This window comes from Symsagittifera roscoffensis, chromosome 1 (assembly GCF_963678635.1).
Source record: "Symsagittifera roscoffensis chromosome 1, txSymRosc1.1, whole genome shotgun sequence".
Classification (NCBI taxonomy): Eukaryota; Metazoa; Xenacoelomorpha; order Acoela; family Convolutidae; genus Symsagittifera; species Symsagittifera roscoffensis.
The window spans coordinates 46,502,360-46,520,928 of record NC_087062.1 but is presented as its reverse complement, the minus strand read 5'-3'; the positions used below and the strand labels follow the sequence as shown (position 1 = coordinate 46,520,928).

Below are 18,569 nucleotides of genomic sequence, written 5' to 3'. Positions count from 1 at the left end.
TCTCTGTCTTTCATGCTTTCATCCAGTCAAAAAAATCCTTAGAATTTCATTAAAGTTTTATAATCAGAAGGTCAAAAGCATCATAGTAACCGAAATTACAGTCAGGAGTCCTTTCATCGCATATTCCAATCAAAATCCTAGGCTATTTTAGATACGGAAGATTAAAGTAGGTACTACTATGATAAATTGGTCCCTTGAAAATAACCAGGTCCCTTGAGAATTAGACATAGAGCTCTCAAATCGTTTAATAATTATGATCTTGCCATTCAGAAAGATGTCGCAGTATTTTTTCAAACAAATTTCATGTTTTGCTACTTCTTTAAACCTCTCCCTCACCATTTTAAGGTTGAAAATTAATTTAAAAAAACGTCAATAGTGGGTTTTGATGACAAAAAAGTCAACCCAATTATGGCAGTTAATTCGTAAAATAAAGTGAAGCGAGCAAATTTCAATGTATAAACGATGTAGTAATTACAATTTTTTGATCTGAATGAATAATTTATACACAAATTAGTTTTCAAAATTATAACATGCGAAATGCATGCAAGACCTATCTATCATAGTTGCTTCTTCGAGGGACCACTCTATCATAGTAGTATCGTAAGGTATAACTTGGTTGGAAGTAAAGAGAATCAAGATGGTAGGGAATCAAGCCAACCAGATTGAGAAAACTAACATCTGCACAGAAGAAGGAAAAAAAAAGAAAGTATAACGCAAAGTAAAATCGAGGTGGGTGGGGAACAAGTCAACCAGATTGAGAATCAATGCAGGCCATATAATTATTTTTAATTGGAGAACTTAAGCATAAAGATCCAAGCTGTATGTGAAATTTTTAGCATAGAGATACAGTGCTGATTTAAATTAACCGGACAAAACGCGTTAAACTTGAAATTTAAAACCCGTTTTTCTCAAATTGGGTTGAGTTTAAAACCCGTTTTTCACCAACAGAATTAATATGGTGTAATTTGTTTTGCAAAATTCGGGCCCGAAATTTTACCCCAAAAATGGGTCATTTTGGCTTTTCTTAGTTAATCAAAAATTACGCCGAAAATACCCAGTCGATCAAAGACATAGTTATATCAAAGTGAGCCCCTTACGTAGCCCAACCAACATAAAGAAGGGTATATTCTCCAAAAAAAATGGCAAATTGTTTAAAAATTGTTTTTAAATAAAAAGTTGGTAATTTATATAGTAAAAACGACCTTTTTTGTCTATCAAACAAAAATAAATTAACTTATACAACATTTTGGAGAAAATACCATTAATAAAGTTTGTTAGGCTACGTAAGGGACTCACTTTGATATAACTATGTCTGTGATCGACTGGGTATTTTCGGCGTAATTTTTGATTAACTAAGAAAAGCCAAAATGACCCAATTTTGCAAAACAAATTACACCATATTAATTCTGCTAAAATTTCAAGCAAGTTTTGTCTTCATAAGTTTTCACCTAAATTCAACCCAATTTGAAAAAAACGGGTTTTAATATTTCAAGTTTTACGCGTTTTGTCCGGTTAATTTAAATCAGCACTGTAGAACAAAAAGCCTATAGTTTAGAATAAAAATCACTTTGCGGCATGGCTGCATACGTTTCTGCTATAGACTCGGGCTTTATATTGGGAACGGGCTCAAAAATTTGCACTTAGTCTTACCAATGTCAGCTTCCAGTGGTGATGTTTGATTTCCAAATAGAGGCATATTATCTAAAAAATATATGAATCAGTTACTGTGATGTTCAACTCGTAGGTGCGCTATCAGCCGTTGCTGAGACGGCAAGATGAACTGCAATTAATACGCATGTCGAGGGTTCCAACCCCGCTTAAGTTACAGTTGGAGAAAACCATGTGCTATCCGGATGACAACTCTCTCCCCCACGAGAAAGCGCCTTTTAAAAAAAATAAAAAAGGGGGTCAATTAAAATGGGCCCTTCCGTCATGCGACGGTACGTGCACAGGTTGGATAGGGCCTTACCAACGCTATATAAATACATCGACAAAATTTTATGAATAAATCAAGTCTATTTTAATGCATCAAGAGAATTGTCAATTAAAATCTACCCTCCTCGATTACAGCACAGATAGAATTGTCTATGTTGGATGTATTTTTAAGTTTTTTGCACCCCCTAAAGCAGAGGATTGCACTCCTCAGAAGTTCAAAACTTATCTTTGTTCTTCTATAGTTAATTGTGTCCGAGTATGATTCGTTCCGTTTTTCGCTTAGTTTCTCTGCTAGTTTCTGGACGGTTTTTGTAGAGCCCGGTGCTGCTCCTCCGGTACACGCAAAAATTAGTGGAACAAAGCTGCTGTGTTCCACATCCAGAATTCTTTGTTGGTATTTTAATGTTTTGACTCTCTCAAGATATTTGTAGGCGTCAGATATAGTTTTAGGGCAGGATTTAGCATGAGGGTTGAAAAATTTTACATCGAAAAAGGTTCGGCTGAATCGGCCTCCCCAGAGTCCATTTGCCTTGATGACAAGTCGAGCGTCATCTTCAGTAGTGGTTGTTTTGTTGTGAAAGCTTTCGCCTTCCAACGATTGAAGTTTCGGCTCTATTTCAACATCATGGCATACTCCATGTGAACAAGTGAACACCAAACTTCCCATAATGTTTTTATAGAGGAATCCTTTCAAGTTGAAAGTCAACTGGTTAAAAGTGCATTCTCTCTTTCCCTTCCGGTTCCGCGGAGGTCCCGATAAATTGACTCCACAGATTTTGAAGGACCTCATTTCGCCCGCCACAGGAGAACTTGGTAAAGATCTTCTAGCCATGCTTGCTCAGTTTGTGAACATTGTTGCGTCAGGGAACATTCCTCCAAGTTTGAGACCGTACTTTATTCTGCCAACTTGTTTGCGCTCGGTAAAAAAGATGGCGGTGGGCTTCCTATCGCTGTAGGCAACACCTTGCGGCGGCTTGTCTCTAATTGTGCGGTAATCACTGAGAAAACTAATCGCAAGGCTAGATATGGGCATCTGCAGCTCGGCTACGGCTGTAACAAAGGAGCTGAAGCGGCGGCCCATGAGGTGAGAACTTTGGTGTCTACTGACCTTCCCGAGGATTTTATTATGTCAAGAGTGATTTCCGCAATGCTTTCAACTCCATCTCGCAAGAAAAACCACGGGACACCGTCAAAGTCGAGTCGCCGGCAATTTACAATTACATGGTTCTAGCGTACGCAACTCCAAGTTATTTAATTTTCGGGAGTTTTGTCATTATGTCGGAAGTTGGCGTCCAGCAAGGGGATCCCGAGGGCCCACCGCTCTTCTCGGACCGAATCATGGACATTATCGATCGGCTTTCCTCGCTCTTGAACTTTTGGTATCTTGCTGATGGGAACTTGGGCGACAGAGCTGGAGTTGCTTAAGCCGACTTGTCAAAAATAATCGAGGCTGCTGCCAACCTTGGTCTGGAACTGAACTCGTCTAAATGCGAACTTGTCTTTCTGGGTTGCCCTGACGACGACCTTAAAGTCTCAATTTTATCTGATTTTAATCGAATCTGTCCGAAGATTGAAGTTACTGATCTTGAAGACCCTGTCATCTGAGGACACTTCTTACTGGGAAAAAACAAGAACTCGACAACTTGTGTGACTTTCTCGAAAACGTCGATAGCCACCACGCGCTTTTTCTGCTTAGAAACTGTTTGAGTCTTCCCAAATTGTTGTACTTTTTGCGAACTGCGTGCAGCTTCAAGGAGGAGGATCTTCTTCGTGAGTACGACAAACTAGTTGTGAGCGCTCTTTCTCGATGTGACAATGTTAGGCTCGATGCTAACAGCCAGCTGCAGTCTCTGTTGCCTTCTTCTTCTGTTGGTCTTGGTCTGAAGTCTGCTTTCCATCTCGCGCTTCCCGCATTTCTTGCGTCTGCGGTTGGTTGTGGTAGCCTGACCCAAACCATTCTTAGTAAGTTTGACATCGGAGATGAAGCTGACATTACCTTGGTTTTCATCTCTTGCTCATCCAAAACAGGGTTACAGAATGTGCCGTCACAACCTGAGCTTCAGAAGTCTTGGACAGCTTCGATCTACAAATGTTATCTACCGAACTTCTTGATAGTCTTGACGACATTGGTAAGAAGCGTTTTTTGTGCTTTCAGGATAAATTTCCTGCTGCTTGATTGAATGCATTACCCTGTCAGTCGCTAGGTTTGAACCACTCGGTCTGGCATGGTTTGTCTTGTTCTCGCAGCGTTGGGAGGTTCGCCAGACACTCTATGTTGAATCAAATAATCAAAAATTGACTTGGCACTCTTCAAATACACTCCATTTTGGAACCACCGGGTGTTAGCCGCACTGATTTCAAGAGACCTGGTGGACTTTCTTTGACTCCTTGGATTCGTGGGTCTTCTCTCGTCTGGGATGCTACGGTTGTAGATGGTTTAGCACCCTCCAGGCTCCATGGTGGTGACTTCTATACCGATAAAGCTGCCACTGAAGCTGAAGATCTGAAATCGAAGAAATATGAGCCCTTAGTCCGAGATGGATATTATTTCCAGGTAGTTGCCTTTGAGACACAGGCAGACTGCGGCAGTGACACCCTTAAATTTATTCGTGATCTTGATAGACGCCTTACCGATGCCAACCATGAAATTCGTGCACCATCTTTCTTAAAATAGCGTATTTCAGTAGCACTTCAGATTGGGAACGCGGCATCCGTTCTTGGGACAATAAAGCCCACTGACTCTCTTGAAGACATTTTTTTTAATCTCTGAGCCTTGATTTTATCTCGTCTTAGCTTCCTTTCTTTTTTTTATCATTGTATATTTGTATTTTGTACATATATTTGTACATAATGTTTTGTTGTTTTAGAGAACTATTTCTTTTATAAGAAACTAATCTAAATGACGACAAGACATCAATAACCTCCGAAATTTTAACGAAGAAAAATTAAAATGTTCTTCTTCTTCTTGAGCTTGAACGTTTTCGAAACCATGTCCATCATCAGGTTCATACAAAAGATATACAAATATTTACAGACGTTGTAACATCTTGAAAACAATGAAGTGGTTCTAAACAAAAATTAATTCTTTCCACCTATTAAATTTAAGTATAATAACATGAGAATTTCGTTATTATTCCTTTCCCTTGAATTTCCGATATTTTAAACCCAACTAAAAATTTCCTTATACTGGTTGTTCGATTTTTATTTTTGCGATTGACACGTTCGTTAAGCCAAAAAAATTTTTGGACTAAAATATAAATGTTAGCACCCTGTTCCTGAGCTCATCCCGCGTGTTAATCCCGGGCCTCAGTTTCCTAATGTGCAGTGCAGCGCTCCCAATGTTAGGAGCTTCAACGCGTTTTTTGCCTCTTCTTTCATTTTCCAACTCAACTGTGCTGAGGCCGCTTCCTCCCCACACTGATGTATGTCTATGCCTAATGGCGATCCCTCTTTCTCATGTTCCTCAATCCTTAGAGCCTCATTGCGAACAGTTTGTCCAACATAGGTTGAATTACCACAACAAGACAGTTTGTAGACCACATTAGATCTCAGATTACGGCAGAATGACGAACAAAAGGAGGGAAGCGCCCTTTTCAATTTCCGGGTCGTAATAACGATTAGTGCGTTGGTGATGTTGCGCACCCTGTTTGCAAACAATTGACTTTTTTTCCTCAATTTTGAAGCATGAGCATTGGAACTTTCTCGTCACGCTTGTCATTTGTTACCCCAGTTTCCGTTTTAGTTGGTGTAATTCTGCCCCAAGAGCTTTGCGTAGTGTTTCCGACTCAATTTCGGATGACCACTACTCTGGCTACTGATTTTCCTTCCATTGCTGTCTACTGATCATCAATGTTTCATTAAAAACCCTGTACACCGCACCCTCTATTATATTTCTCTTGTACTGCAGTGGTGCGCAACTTCTGAAGCTTAGAAGCAGGCCAGTGTCCGTTGTTTTTGGTATCACCGATTTTTTTTTATTTTACTTTATCCCATTTACATTTATATTATTGTTCAAAAAAGCCATATGACCGTTCTTATTAGGTCTTTCAAGTGTGAACTGTAAGTTAGGGTAAAATTTCTTGGCAACTTGTAAAACCACGCTAAGGGTCGCCCTTTATAGTCCTCGCAAAATTGTCTACGGTCGTCTACGCATCGTAGGAAAAGCTTCAAGTCTGCTATGATCAGTTCACATTCACGCCTATCATTGCACAATATGCAGAACCAAATTTTTCTTGTATGCCTTAATTCTCATCTGAAAAGCCACCACAATCTTTATGGTACCAAATCAAACAAGCCTTACATTCCACTGCCTTGGTTCTGAAAGTCACTCCTCTATTGCGTTTTGGACATTTTCCGTTCATGTCTTCTCTGATATCAATCTTTCTATCCAGAAAATTCTCAGTCTTTTAAACAAAGTTTTGTCAGATTGACTGCCAGGGAGGCACCCAGGGCCATTCCATCCATCTCCACATATTATTTTGTTGCACTTAAAATTGGAAATAAATAACAGCCATGTAAAAATTCTGATTCATTCTGATTCAATTAATTGCACCAGTTTTGCTTCAAATGAGTGTTTTGTCATAATAAAAAACCCAAATCCCTTTTCAAAAGGCAACGCCACTAGTTCGGTGTTTTTGAGATATTTCCTAGCTTCTTCAATTCCCCTATCACATGGAGTCTGGCGGACATTTTTTGTCTAACACCTAGCAGCCGCTTCAATTTCACATAATTTTTTGCCAGGCACGTCATGCTTCTTCAGTTCCGACAAAATAAATCCCTGACTGTTAAAAACGGACTTAATTCGATTTGTCTCGGACTGGATATTCAGGCCCCATAGACCATAACTCTTCCACCCATCCCGTCAATTTTATCTCATCTAGTACATTTATCGCTTTTCTGTGTATTACTCCTAGGGAACTATCTTGCATATCAGCTTACGTCTCAATTTTATTAGAATGATTGAGGCGGGTGGCTACAGCGTTGTCCCTTGCTTGACGCAGAACATAGTTTATGATCGATGGCCATAACCTCTCATCAATAGCTCTCCTTACTATGTCCCCTATCTTGCCCAAGTCTTCCGCTGCCCTGCCACTATCCTCTTTTTTCCTAGCCATCTCTATCCCAAGTAGCTTAAACTGAAAACTATGAGCCACTAAGTCCAAATACACCCATTTTCAGGTATCCTGAACCGGAAAAATTTGGTAATATATCAATAACAAGGAATTTTCTCAGAAAACTAGGTCGATTTTGATTATTGTTATATTTAATCGGGTAATTTGCGTAAATCAATAAGTTTTTCCAAAAAAAAAATCTTTTTCTGAGTGTAAGTCTCAGGAATATTGGTGGTTAGTGCTCATTGCACTGCTGGCCACGAGAAACAAAAACTCACAAGGCGTTAACAGCGCAAATCCAAAAACCTATTTGAGGGTCCGGCTTGTCCTCTTTCTGCTGTCTATCCGCTGCTACATGTTTCGCCTGTGCCATGCGCCGGGTCTGTGAAGATTTTCTCCAGCTGCTTCTTCTTTTGGAAATCAGCTCGGTCAACCGCTCCTTGTGCTCCCACACCAGGCGCAAAGATTTTAGTTTTTCAAAGATCGAGTCCGTGCAAAGATCGAGTCCGTGTTGTTGGTGGAGCTCGCAGTACCCTTCGATGATCTCGCCTGATTACTTCTGCTTTAGTTTAGAGACCGGAAATTCTTCCCTCGAAATGGCCAGAATCCCCGTTTTACCAATAACGGCATTACGTTTCGGGCACCCTTCCTTCGACAGTATATGATGGCTCGGATATGGTCCTTTCTGTCTTTTAGATTATTGATGAGACCTTCGTTTGGGCTAGGGGAAAATTGTTTGTTCTGTGGCTCGTTAGAGAATTATTGATAACGTTGTGCCACGACACAAAATTATTTTCTCCTCTCAGTGGGCTTCTATCGAGCAATATCAAGAGATTTTTGTCCCTGTTTACTTGGTTGAGGTTCAAGGCTAGCTCTGATATAATTGTGATGTGCCCGGAATACTTTTTTTTCTGTGTCGAGGTATTTCACACTGTGTGCAGGAGAACTGGCAACCACACTATGGATCATTTTCCACAGAAAATATCAGAGTTTGAATTAAGAAAGCTAAATTCTTTTCAAAAGTCTTTTCACTTTTTTTATCAAAACTTCGAAATGCGAAATGTTTTGAAAAACTTCGCCCTCGTGCGGGTAAAACAGTTCAAAATCCAAGCATTTAATTTTAATGGGGTCTACAATTGCACATAGATTGTTAGGAAAAAAATATTTGAATGTGGATTTGATTGTTTTGGGAAATATGTCTATGCTCAGGTAAATACAATTGATATAAATGGTTTACAGACGTTAAAACATCAGAAAAGACTATAAAACATCATGAAAAACAAAAAAGACTACAAATTGTGTCTGAGCAGGAAAAAATATAAAACGTCCCCATTAATTAAACTTAAACGTTTTTACGTAAGATTTTCGTAATTTTCACTTGCACCTAATTTTCTGCGATTTTTTATATCTTACTGGTCAATTGCTGGTACCTATTTTTTTGACTTTACAATTTTTCCGAAAGACAAATTCAATATTCTCAGCCAAAAAGATTAGGACTCAATTGTTGTTGTAGGGTGTCACCTTGCTGCGTTCTGCCCTACGACAACAAGCACTCAAATTCTGAAATTTTAAATTTTTTTACTGACAGTTAAATACACTGGCGCTTGGAAAGCTTAAGCTCAATAAACTTAATTTCAAATAAACTTTCTTTTTTATCAATTGCTTGCAAAAATATTCGCCCAAAGGGGCACCCAAAATTACAAGCGGATCTTTCGATCTGATTTTTATTTTTGGACACACTTTTTTAAATTGACCTATGATTCTATAGTACCGCGTAATTTTGGACCATTTCAGAAAACATAGATCACTTTTTCGGCCTAAGCCATGTTTTTTTTTCGTTTTCAGTAAAATTTCGAAGTCTCGACGCTATTTTTTAGTCATCGAATACATTTCCATCATCTACCCACCATGCGTTTATTTTGGATTCAAGCAATTTAACAGGGTCTGTTTTGTTTCAGAAAACAGCATTTGAGCAATTATGTCACTTTTCATTCTGTCTTATCATAACAAGCACTTGTATAGGAGAAGATTCTCCATTTTTGCTGACACCTAAATATACTGGTACTCGGAAAGTTAAGTTTAAACTTATTTACCTTAAAATCACTAAAAAATTTTAAGTTTAATTTAAAAGTGCGTTAAATTGCCAAATTCAGCAAACGTTTCGAGCCGTTTTGTGCATCTCCAGATTATAGAACTCCAGCTAATGTATGCGAAAAGATCGAGGATTATGATATAAATGGTGTCTACAAGTCATTAATTCGATGAAAAAAAAATTAAAACAAAAGATAATATAAAAAATTAACCAATCAAAACATCAATGGTTATTACCTGCATCTTTTTCCTTATAAGCAGCCCTTCTTAAATTATTAACTTAATGTTGCTGGCGGCCTGATTGATTATCATCCAATTAAACTTCGTTTCACCACTATCACTCACACACTTATAAGCTGTCCAAAAGAAGGATAGTCTTTTAGGTTTTCCTCAATCTATGCAGTATGATGTAAGACCCTTTGTTCAACATAGATGGGTTTGCAACCACAATATTGTATTCTGTAAACCAGTTGTGATTTCAATTCACTCGAAAAGCAGGCTCGCAAAGAGCCATAAAACTTTTCATTTTCCTCGTCGTGAAAAATATCTGCGCGTTGGTGAAATCGCGCAATGGTTTTGCAAATGTCTGATTGTGATTTTCCTGGCATTAGACTATCAAGATGGTCGGTGAATCGCTACTATTATCACGGGTCTTTCCTTTCTCAGCCATCTTCTCTTCGTTTTTTCCCCGCAATGCAACCCTGATGACCAACCTGAATTCGGTTAACCAGCCACTGCTTACGGTTAATTTCCATCGCTTTATCAAAACTCTTCCATGTGGACGTACTGCGGGAAACAAGGTGAACAAATCCTTCAATCACACTTTTCTTGCGCTCAAGATGGGAGCAAATTCTTGAATTTAGCTTGTACCTGTATCTTTTGGATTCTGAGCCCATCCACAGTTACCGTTCCTGTTTGTGGCAGTAGTAATCTGTATATCAAGGAACTCCAGCTTTCCAGATTTTTTCGGTGTCTCTATTGTGAACTGTAAATTGAGAAGCAGTAACATTGCTGCTTAAAACACCTCCTCAGGATCTTCCTTCACCGTCCTAACTGTAATAAATTGTAGCTAGAAAAGTACAAGCAATTCAGAGTACGTTGTTTTGCTTAGCAGGACAAAAGTTTCGCAATGCTGCCTGTATCTTCGGCAATTTTAAACTGGAAATACTGTCAACTTTTTTAAATTGGAAAGCTAAGGGAGTAAAAGGCAGCTTAGAATACGTATTGTAGATCTTTAGCCTCTTATCGCATCAGTTTTTTGGAAGCAAAATTACCATTTTTTACTAAATTAATTACTCTTATGTTTTTACGCTGTATTATATTCGATTATTGTAACCCAAACTTATCCTGGTAAGAATTGAAGCTTCTTTCATCAGAAGGGCTGATTTTCAAAATGGCCAAGGAAGTGTTGCCTCTTGAAAAAAAAACAAAGAAATGTGATTGATGAAACAGTTCATTGGGTGTTTAGGAATAACTCAAACTAGGAGCAATGCAACAAAAAATTTGGCTCTAACATAAAACCATGGATGCAAAAATATGAGAAAATTGGTCAGATTGGGTAGTGTTCCGATCCTTAAGCAATATCTTCGATGGAAAACAGCCAAAGACTAGAGACATTGTGGAAGTTTACACTACAAGTTTTAGTGTTAATTTATAGAGTGACTCAATTACAGTTTCTGACATCAAAAGGGCAGCAATTTAAGAGGAGCACTTTTTTCAATACAGAGAACTTGAAAAAAAACCCTTATTTACTGAAAAAATCTTCGAATCGCCTTCTTGATTGGCTGATTAGCTTTCATCATTATTTTTTTAACTATCTATATCGGGAAAATTTCGGACTTTTAACTAGGACACCATGTTATGACAGGATTTGCATAAGTCTTGTAAAGATGATACCTTAATTGAATGAATACCATGAAATTGCCGACCATTTACAAAAACTTTTGCAGAAGTTTGGTTTTTATGTGGAATATTATAGACCAATCCGGCAACAATCCTAAACTGTTTTCGCAAGAAGCATTGCAATGACGTCGAGAACGGCACAAAAACAAAATGCGCGATGATTACCTGAGCAGGAGTTCGCCTTAAACTTGTAATCTCTGTATAATCACAGCAGAGTGAAAATTTAAATTAAAAAGAAAAGTTCAATTTTGATGAAAAAAACTTCGTTTTACAAAAAATTAAACAAAAAACAAGAAAAATGGCATCCAAGTGGAAATTGATTAATTATTTCCTTGCTTTTTACTTTTTGCCTGCAAAACAATTCACATTACTTTTTCCTGGTGTACGGCTCATACAACATTTACAGGAAAAATAGGCTTGAAAAACTATGTGACTCTTCAAAAAACAATTAAAAACTTCATGTATCTGTATATAGATGGCTCGAATATGGTCCTTTCTGTCTTTTAGATTATTGATGAGAACTTCGTTTGGACTAGGGGAAAAATGTTTGTTCTGTGGCTGGTCAGAGAATTATTGATAACGTTGTGCCACAACAGAAAATTATTTTCTCCCCTCAGTGGGCTTCTATCGAGCAATTTCACGAGATTTTTGTCCCTGTTTACTTGGTTGAGGTTCAAGGCTAGCTCTGGTATAATTGTGATGTGCCTCGAATACTTTTTTTTCTGCGTCGAGGTATTTCACACTGTGTGAAGGAGAATTGGCAGCCACACTATGGAACATTTTACACATGAAATTATCATAGTGTGAATTAAGAAAGCTAAATTTTTTTCAAAAACCTTTTCACTTTTCTTTATCAAAATTACGAAATGCTAAATGTTTTGAAAAACTTCGCCCTCGTGCAGGTAAAACAGTTCAAATCCAGGCTTTTAGCTTTTATGGGGTCTACAATTGCACATAAATTGTTAGGAAAAAAAATTTTCATTCTGTCTTATCATAACAAGCACTTGTATAGGAGAAGATTCTCCATTTTTACTGACACCTAAATATACTGGTACTCGGAAAGTTAAGTTTAAACTTATTTACCTTAAAATCACTTAAAAAAAATTAAGTTGAATTTAACAGTGCGTTAAATTGCCAAATTCAGCAAACGTTTCGAGCCGTTTTGTGCATCTCCAGATTATAGAACTCCAGCTAATGTATGCGAAAAGATCGAGGATTATGATATCAATGGTGTCTACAAGTCATTTATTCGATGAAAAAAAAATTAAAACAAAAGATAATATGAAAAATTAACCAATCAAAACATCAATGGTTGTTACCTGCATCTTTTTCCTGATAAGCAGCCCTTCTAAAATTATTAACTTAATGTTGATGGCGGCCTGATTGATTATCATCCAATTAAACTTCGTTTCACCACTATCACTCACACACTTATAAGCTGTCCAAAAGAAGGATAGTCTTTTAGGTTTTCCTCAATCTATGCAGTATGATGTAAGACCCTTTGTTCAACAAAGATGGGTTTGCAACTACAATATTGTAATCTGCACCAGTTGTGATTTCAATTCACTCGAAAAGCAGGCTCGCAAAGAGCCACAAAACTTTTTATTTTCCTCGTCGTGAAAAATATCTGCGCGTTGGTGAAATCGCGCAATGATTTTGCAAATGTCTGATTGTGATTTTCCTGGCACTAGACTATCAAGATGGTCGGTGAATCGCTACTATTATCACGGGTCTTCCGTTTCTCAGCCATCTTCTCTTCGTTTTTTCCCCGCAATGCAACCCTGATGACCAACCTGAATTCGGTTAACCAGCCACTGCTTACGGTTAATTTCCATCGCTTTATCAAAACTCTTCCATGTGGACGTACTGCGGGAAACAAGGTGAACAAATCCTTCAATCACACTTTTCTTGCGGTCAAGATGGGAGCAAATTCTTGAACTTAGCTTGTACCTGTATCTTTTGGATTCTGAGTCCATCCACAGTTACCGTTCGTTTGTGGCAGTAGTAATCTGTATATCAAGGAACTCCAGCTTTCCAGATTTTTTCGGTGTCTCTATTGTGAACTGTAAATTGAGAAGCAGTAACATTGCTGCTTAAAACACCTCAGGATCTTCCTTCACCGTCCTAACTGTAATAAATTGTAGCTAGAAAAGTACAAACAATTCAGAGTACGTTGTTTTGCTTAGCAGGACAGAAGTTTCGCAATGCTGCCTGTATCTTCGGCAATTTTAAACTGGAAATACTGTCAACTTTTAAAAATTGGAAAGCTAAGGGAGTAAAAGGCAGCTTAGAATACGTATTGTAGATCTTTAGCCTCTTATCGCATCAGTTTTTTGGAAGCAAAATTACCATTTTTTCCTAAATTAATTACTCTTATCTTTTTACGCTGTATTATATTCGATTATTGTAACCCAAACTTATCCTGGTAAGAATTGAAGCTTCTTTCATCAGAAGGGTTGATTTTCAAAATGGCCAAGGAAGTGTTGCCTCTTGAAAAAAAAACAAAGAAATGTGATTGATGAAACAGTTCATTGGGTGTTTAGGAATAACTCAAACTAGGAGCAATGCAACAAAAAATTTGGCTCTAACATAAAACCATGGATGCAAAAATATGAGAAAATTGGTCAGATCGGGTAGTGTTCCGATCCTTAAGCAATATCTTCGATGGAAAACAGCCAAAGACTAGAGACATTGTGGAAGTTTACACTACAAATTTTAGTGTTAATTTATAGAGTGACTCAATTACAGTTTCTGACATCAAAAGGGCAGCAATTTAAGAGGAGCACTTTTTTCAATACAGAGAACTTGAAAAAAAGCCCTTATTTACTGAAAAAATCTTCGAATCGCCTTCTTGATTGGCTGATTAGCTTTCATCTATATTTTTTTAACTATCTACATCGGGAAAATTTCGGACTTTTAACTAGGACACCATGTTATGACAGGATTTGCATAAGTCTTGTAAAGATGATACCTTAATTGAATGAATACCATGAAATTGCCGACCAGTTACAAAAACTTTTGCAGAAGTTTAGTTTTTATGTGGAATATTATAGACCAATCCGGCAACAATCCTAAACTGTTTTCGCAAGAAGCATTGCAATGACGTCGAGAATGGCACAAAAACAAAATGCGCGATGATTACCTGAGCAGGAGTTCGCCTTAAACTTGTAATCTCTGTATAATCACAGCAGAGTGAAAATTTAAATTAAAAAGAAAAGTTCAATTTTGATGAGAAAAACTTCGTTTTACAAAAAATTAAACAAAAAACAAGAAAAATGGCATCCAAGTGGAAATTGATTAATTATTTCCTCGTTTTTTACTTTTTGCCTGCAAAACAATTCACATTACTTCTTCCTGGTGTACGGCTCATACAACATTTACAGGAAAAATAGGCTTGAAAAACTATGTGACTCTTCAAAAAACAATTAAAAACTTCATGTATCTGTATATAGATGGCTCGAATATGGTCCTTTCTGTCTTTTAGATCATTGATGAGAACTTCGTTTGGACTAGGGGAAAAATGTTTGTTCTGTGGCTGGCCAGAGAATTATTGATAACGTTGTGCCACAACAGAAAATTATTTTCTCCCCTCAGTGGGTTTCTATCGAGCAATTTCACGAGATTTTTGTCCCTGTTTACTTGGTTGAGGTTCAAGGCTAGCTCTGGTATAATTGTGATTTTCCTCGAATACTTTTTTTTCTGCGTCGAGGTATTTCACACTGTGTGAAGGAGAATTGGCAGCCACACTATGGAACATTTTCCACATGAAATTATCAGAGTTTGAATTAAGAAAGCTAAATTTTTTTCAAAAACCTTTTCACTTTTCTTTATCAACATTACGAAATGCTAAATGTTTTGAAAAACTTCGCCCTCGTGCGGGTAAAACAGTTCAAATCCAGGCTTTTAGCTTTTATGGGGTCTACAATTGCACATAAATTGTTAGGAAAAAAATTTTTCATTCTGTCTTATCATAACAAGCACTTGTATAGGAGAAGATTCTCCATTTTTACTGACACCTAAATATACTGGTAATCGGAAAGTTAAGTTTAAACTTATTTACCTTAAAATCAATAAAAAAATTTTAAGTTGAATTTAACAGTGCGTTAAATTGCCAAATTCAGCAAACGTTTCGAGCCGTTTTGTGCATCTCCAGATTATAGAACTCCAGCTAATGTATGCGAAAAGATCGAGGATTATGATATAAATGGTGTCTACAAGTCATTTATTCGATGAAAAAAAAAATTAAAATAAAAGATAATATGAAAAATTAACCAATCAAAACATCAATGGTTATTACCTGCATCTTTTTCCTGATAAGCAGCCCTTCTAAAATTATTAACTTAATGTTGCTGGCGGCCTGATTGATTATCATCCAATTAAACTTCGTTTCACCACTATCACTCACACACTTATAAGCTGTCCAAAAGAAGGATAGTCTTTTAGGTTTTCCTCAATCTATGCAGTATGATGTAAGACCCTTTGTTCAACATAGATGGGTTTGCAACCACAATATTGTAATCTGTAAACCAGTTGTGATTTCAATTCACTCGAAAAGCAGGCTCGCAAAGAGCCACAAAACTTTTTATTTTCCTCGTCGTGAGAAATATCTGCGCGTTGGTGAAATCGCGCAATGGTTTTGCAAATGTCTGATTATGATTTTCCTGGCATTAGACTATCAAGATGGTCGGTGAATCGCTACTATTATCACGGGTCTTCCGTTTCTCAGCCATCTTCTCTTCGTTTTTTCCCCGCAATGCAACCCTGATGACCAACCTGAATTCCGTTAACCAGCCACTGCTTACGGTTAATTTCCATCGCTTTTTCAAAACTCTTCCATGTGGACGTACTGCGCGAAACAAGGTGAACAGATCCTTCAATCACACTTTTCTTGCGGTCAAGATGGGAGAAAATTCTTGAACTTAGCTTGTACCTGTATCTTTTGGATTCTGAGCCCATCCACAGTTACCGTTCCTGTTTGTGGCAGTAGTAATCTGTATATCAAGGAACTCCAGCTTTCCAGATTTTTTCGGTGTCTCTATTGTGAACTGTAAATTGAGAAGCAGTAACATTGCTGCTTAAAACACCTCCTCAGGATCTTCCTTCACCGTCCTAACTGTAATAAATTGTAGCTAGAAAAGTACAAACAATTCAGAGTACGTTGTTTTGCTTAGCAGGACAAAAGTTTCGCAATGCTGCCTGTATCTTCGGCAATTTTAAGCTGGAAATACTGTCAACTTTTTTAAATTGGAAAGCTAAGGGATTAAAAGGCAGCTTAGAATACGTATTGTAGATCTTTAGCCTCTTATCGCATCAGTTTTTTGGAAGCAAAATTACCATTTTTTCCTAAATTAATTACTCTTATGTTTTTACGCTGTATTATATTTGATTATTGTAACCCAAACTTATCCTGGTAAGAATTGAAGCTTCTTTCATCAGAAGGGTTGATTTTCAAAATGGCCAAGGAAGTGTTGCCTCTTGAAAAAAAACAAAGAAATGTGATTGATGAAACAGTTCATTGGGTGTTTAGGAATAACTCAAACTAGGAGCAATGCAACAAAAAATTTGGCTCTAACATAAAACCATGGATGCAAAAATATGAGAAAATTGGTCAGATCGGGTAGTGTTCCGATCCTTAAGCAATATCTTCGATGGAAAACAGCCAAAGACTAGAGACATTGTGGAAGTTTACACTACAAATTTTAGTGTTTATTTATAGAGTGACTCAATTACAGTTTCTGACATCAAAAGGGCAGCAATTTAAGAGGAGCACTTTTTTCAATACAGAGAACTTGAAAAAAAGCCCTCATTTACTGAAAAAATCTTCGAATCGCCTTCTTGATTGGCTGATTAGCTTTCATCTATATTTTTTTAACTATCTATATCGGGAAAATTTCGGACTTTTAACTAGGACACCATGTTATGACAGGATTTGCATAAGTCTTGTAAAGATGATACCTTAATTGAATGAATACCATGAAATTGCCGACCAGTTACAAAAACTTTTGCAGAAGTTTGGTTTTTATGTGGAATAATATAGACCAATCCGGCAACAATCCTAAACTGTTTTCGCAAGAAGCATTGCAATGACGTCGAGAACGGCACAAAAACAAAATGCGCGATGATTACCTGAGCAGGAGTTCGCCTTAAACTTGTAATCTCTGTATAATCACAGCAGAGTGAAAATTTAAATTAAAAAGAAAAGTTCAATTTTGATGAGAAAAACTTCGTTTTACAAAAAATTAAACAAAAAACAAGAAAAATGGCATCCAAGTGGAAATTGATTAATTATTTCCTTGCTTTTTACTTTTTGCCTGCAAAACAATTCACATTACTTCTTCCTGGTGTACGGCTCATACAACATTTACAGGAAAAATAGGCTTGAAAAACTATGTGACTCTTCAAAAAACAATTAAAAACTTCATGTATCTGTATATAGATGGCTCGAATATGGTCCTTTCTGTCTTTTAGATTATTGATGAGAACTTCGTTTGGACTAGGGGAAAAATGTTTGTTCTGTGGCTGGTCAGAGAACTATTGATAACGTTGTGCCACAACAGAAGATTATTTTCTCCCCTCAGTGGGCTTCTATCGAGCAATTTCACGAGATTTTTGTCCCTGTTTACTTGGTTGAGGTTCAAGGCTAGCTCTGGTATAATTGTGATGTGCCTCGAATACTTTTTTTTCTGCGTCGAGGTATTTCACACTGTGTGAAGGAGAATTGGCAGCCACACTATGGAACATTTTCCACATGAAATTATCAGAGTTTGAACTAACTAAGAAAGCTATTTTTTTTTCAAAAACCTTTTCACTTTTCTTTATCAAAATTACGAAATGCTAAATATTTTGAAAAACTTCGCCCTCGTGCGGGTAAAACAGTTCAAATCCAGGCTTTTAGCTTTTATGGGGTCTACAATTGCACATAAATTGTTAGGAAAAAAAATTTTCATTCTGTCTTATCATAACAAGCACTTGTATAGGAGAAGATTCTCCATTTTTACTGACACCTAAATATACTGGTACTCGGAAAGTTAAGTTTAAACTTATTTACCTTAAAATCACTTAAAAAATTTTAAGTTGAATTTAACAGTGCGTTAAATTGCCAAATTCAGCAAACGTTTCGAGCCGTTTTGTGCATCTCCAGATTATAGAACTCCAGCTAATTTATGCGAAAAGATCGAGGATTATGATATAAATGGTGTCTACAAGTCATTTATTCGATGAAAAAAAAATTAAAACAAAAGGTAATATGAAAAATTAACCAATGAAAACATCAATGGTTATTACCTGCATCTTTTTCCTGATAAGCAGCCCTTCTAAAATTATTAACTTAATGTTGCTGGCGGCCTGATTGATTATCATCCAATTAAACTTCGTTTCACCACTATCACTCACACACTTATAAGCTGTCCAAAAGAAGGATAGTCTTTTAGGTTTTCCTCAATCTATGCAGTATGATGTAAGACCCTTTGTTCAACATAGATGGGTTTGCAACCACAATATTGTAATCTGTAAACCAGTTGTGATTTCAAT

The 18,569-nt window shown here is 37.1% G+C and overlaps 1 protein-coding gene across 1 annotated transcript in view; it reads right to left on the bottom strand.

The window, feature by feature from the left end:
• LOC134857675 (uncharacterized) overlaps window positions 1-18,569 on the bottom strand; it is a 247,315-nt gene that overhangs the window by 68,855 nt on the left and 159,891 nt on the right. Inside the window, exon 2 of the mRNA XM_063873747.1 lies at window positions 1,651-1,704. Within this exon, the coding sequence (XP_063729817.1) occupies window positions 1,651-1,696 (46 nt within the window). The 5' untranslated portion in view covers window positions 1,697-1,704. The remainder of the gene's footprint in view (window positions 1-1,650; window positions 1,705-18,569) is intronic.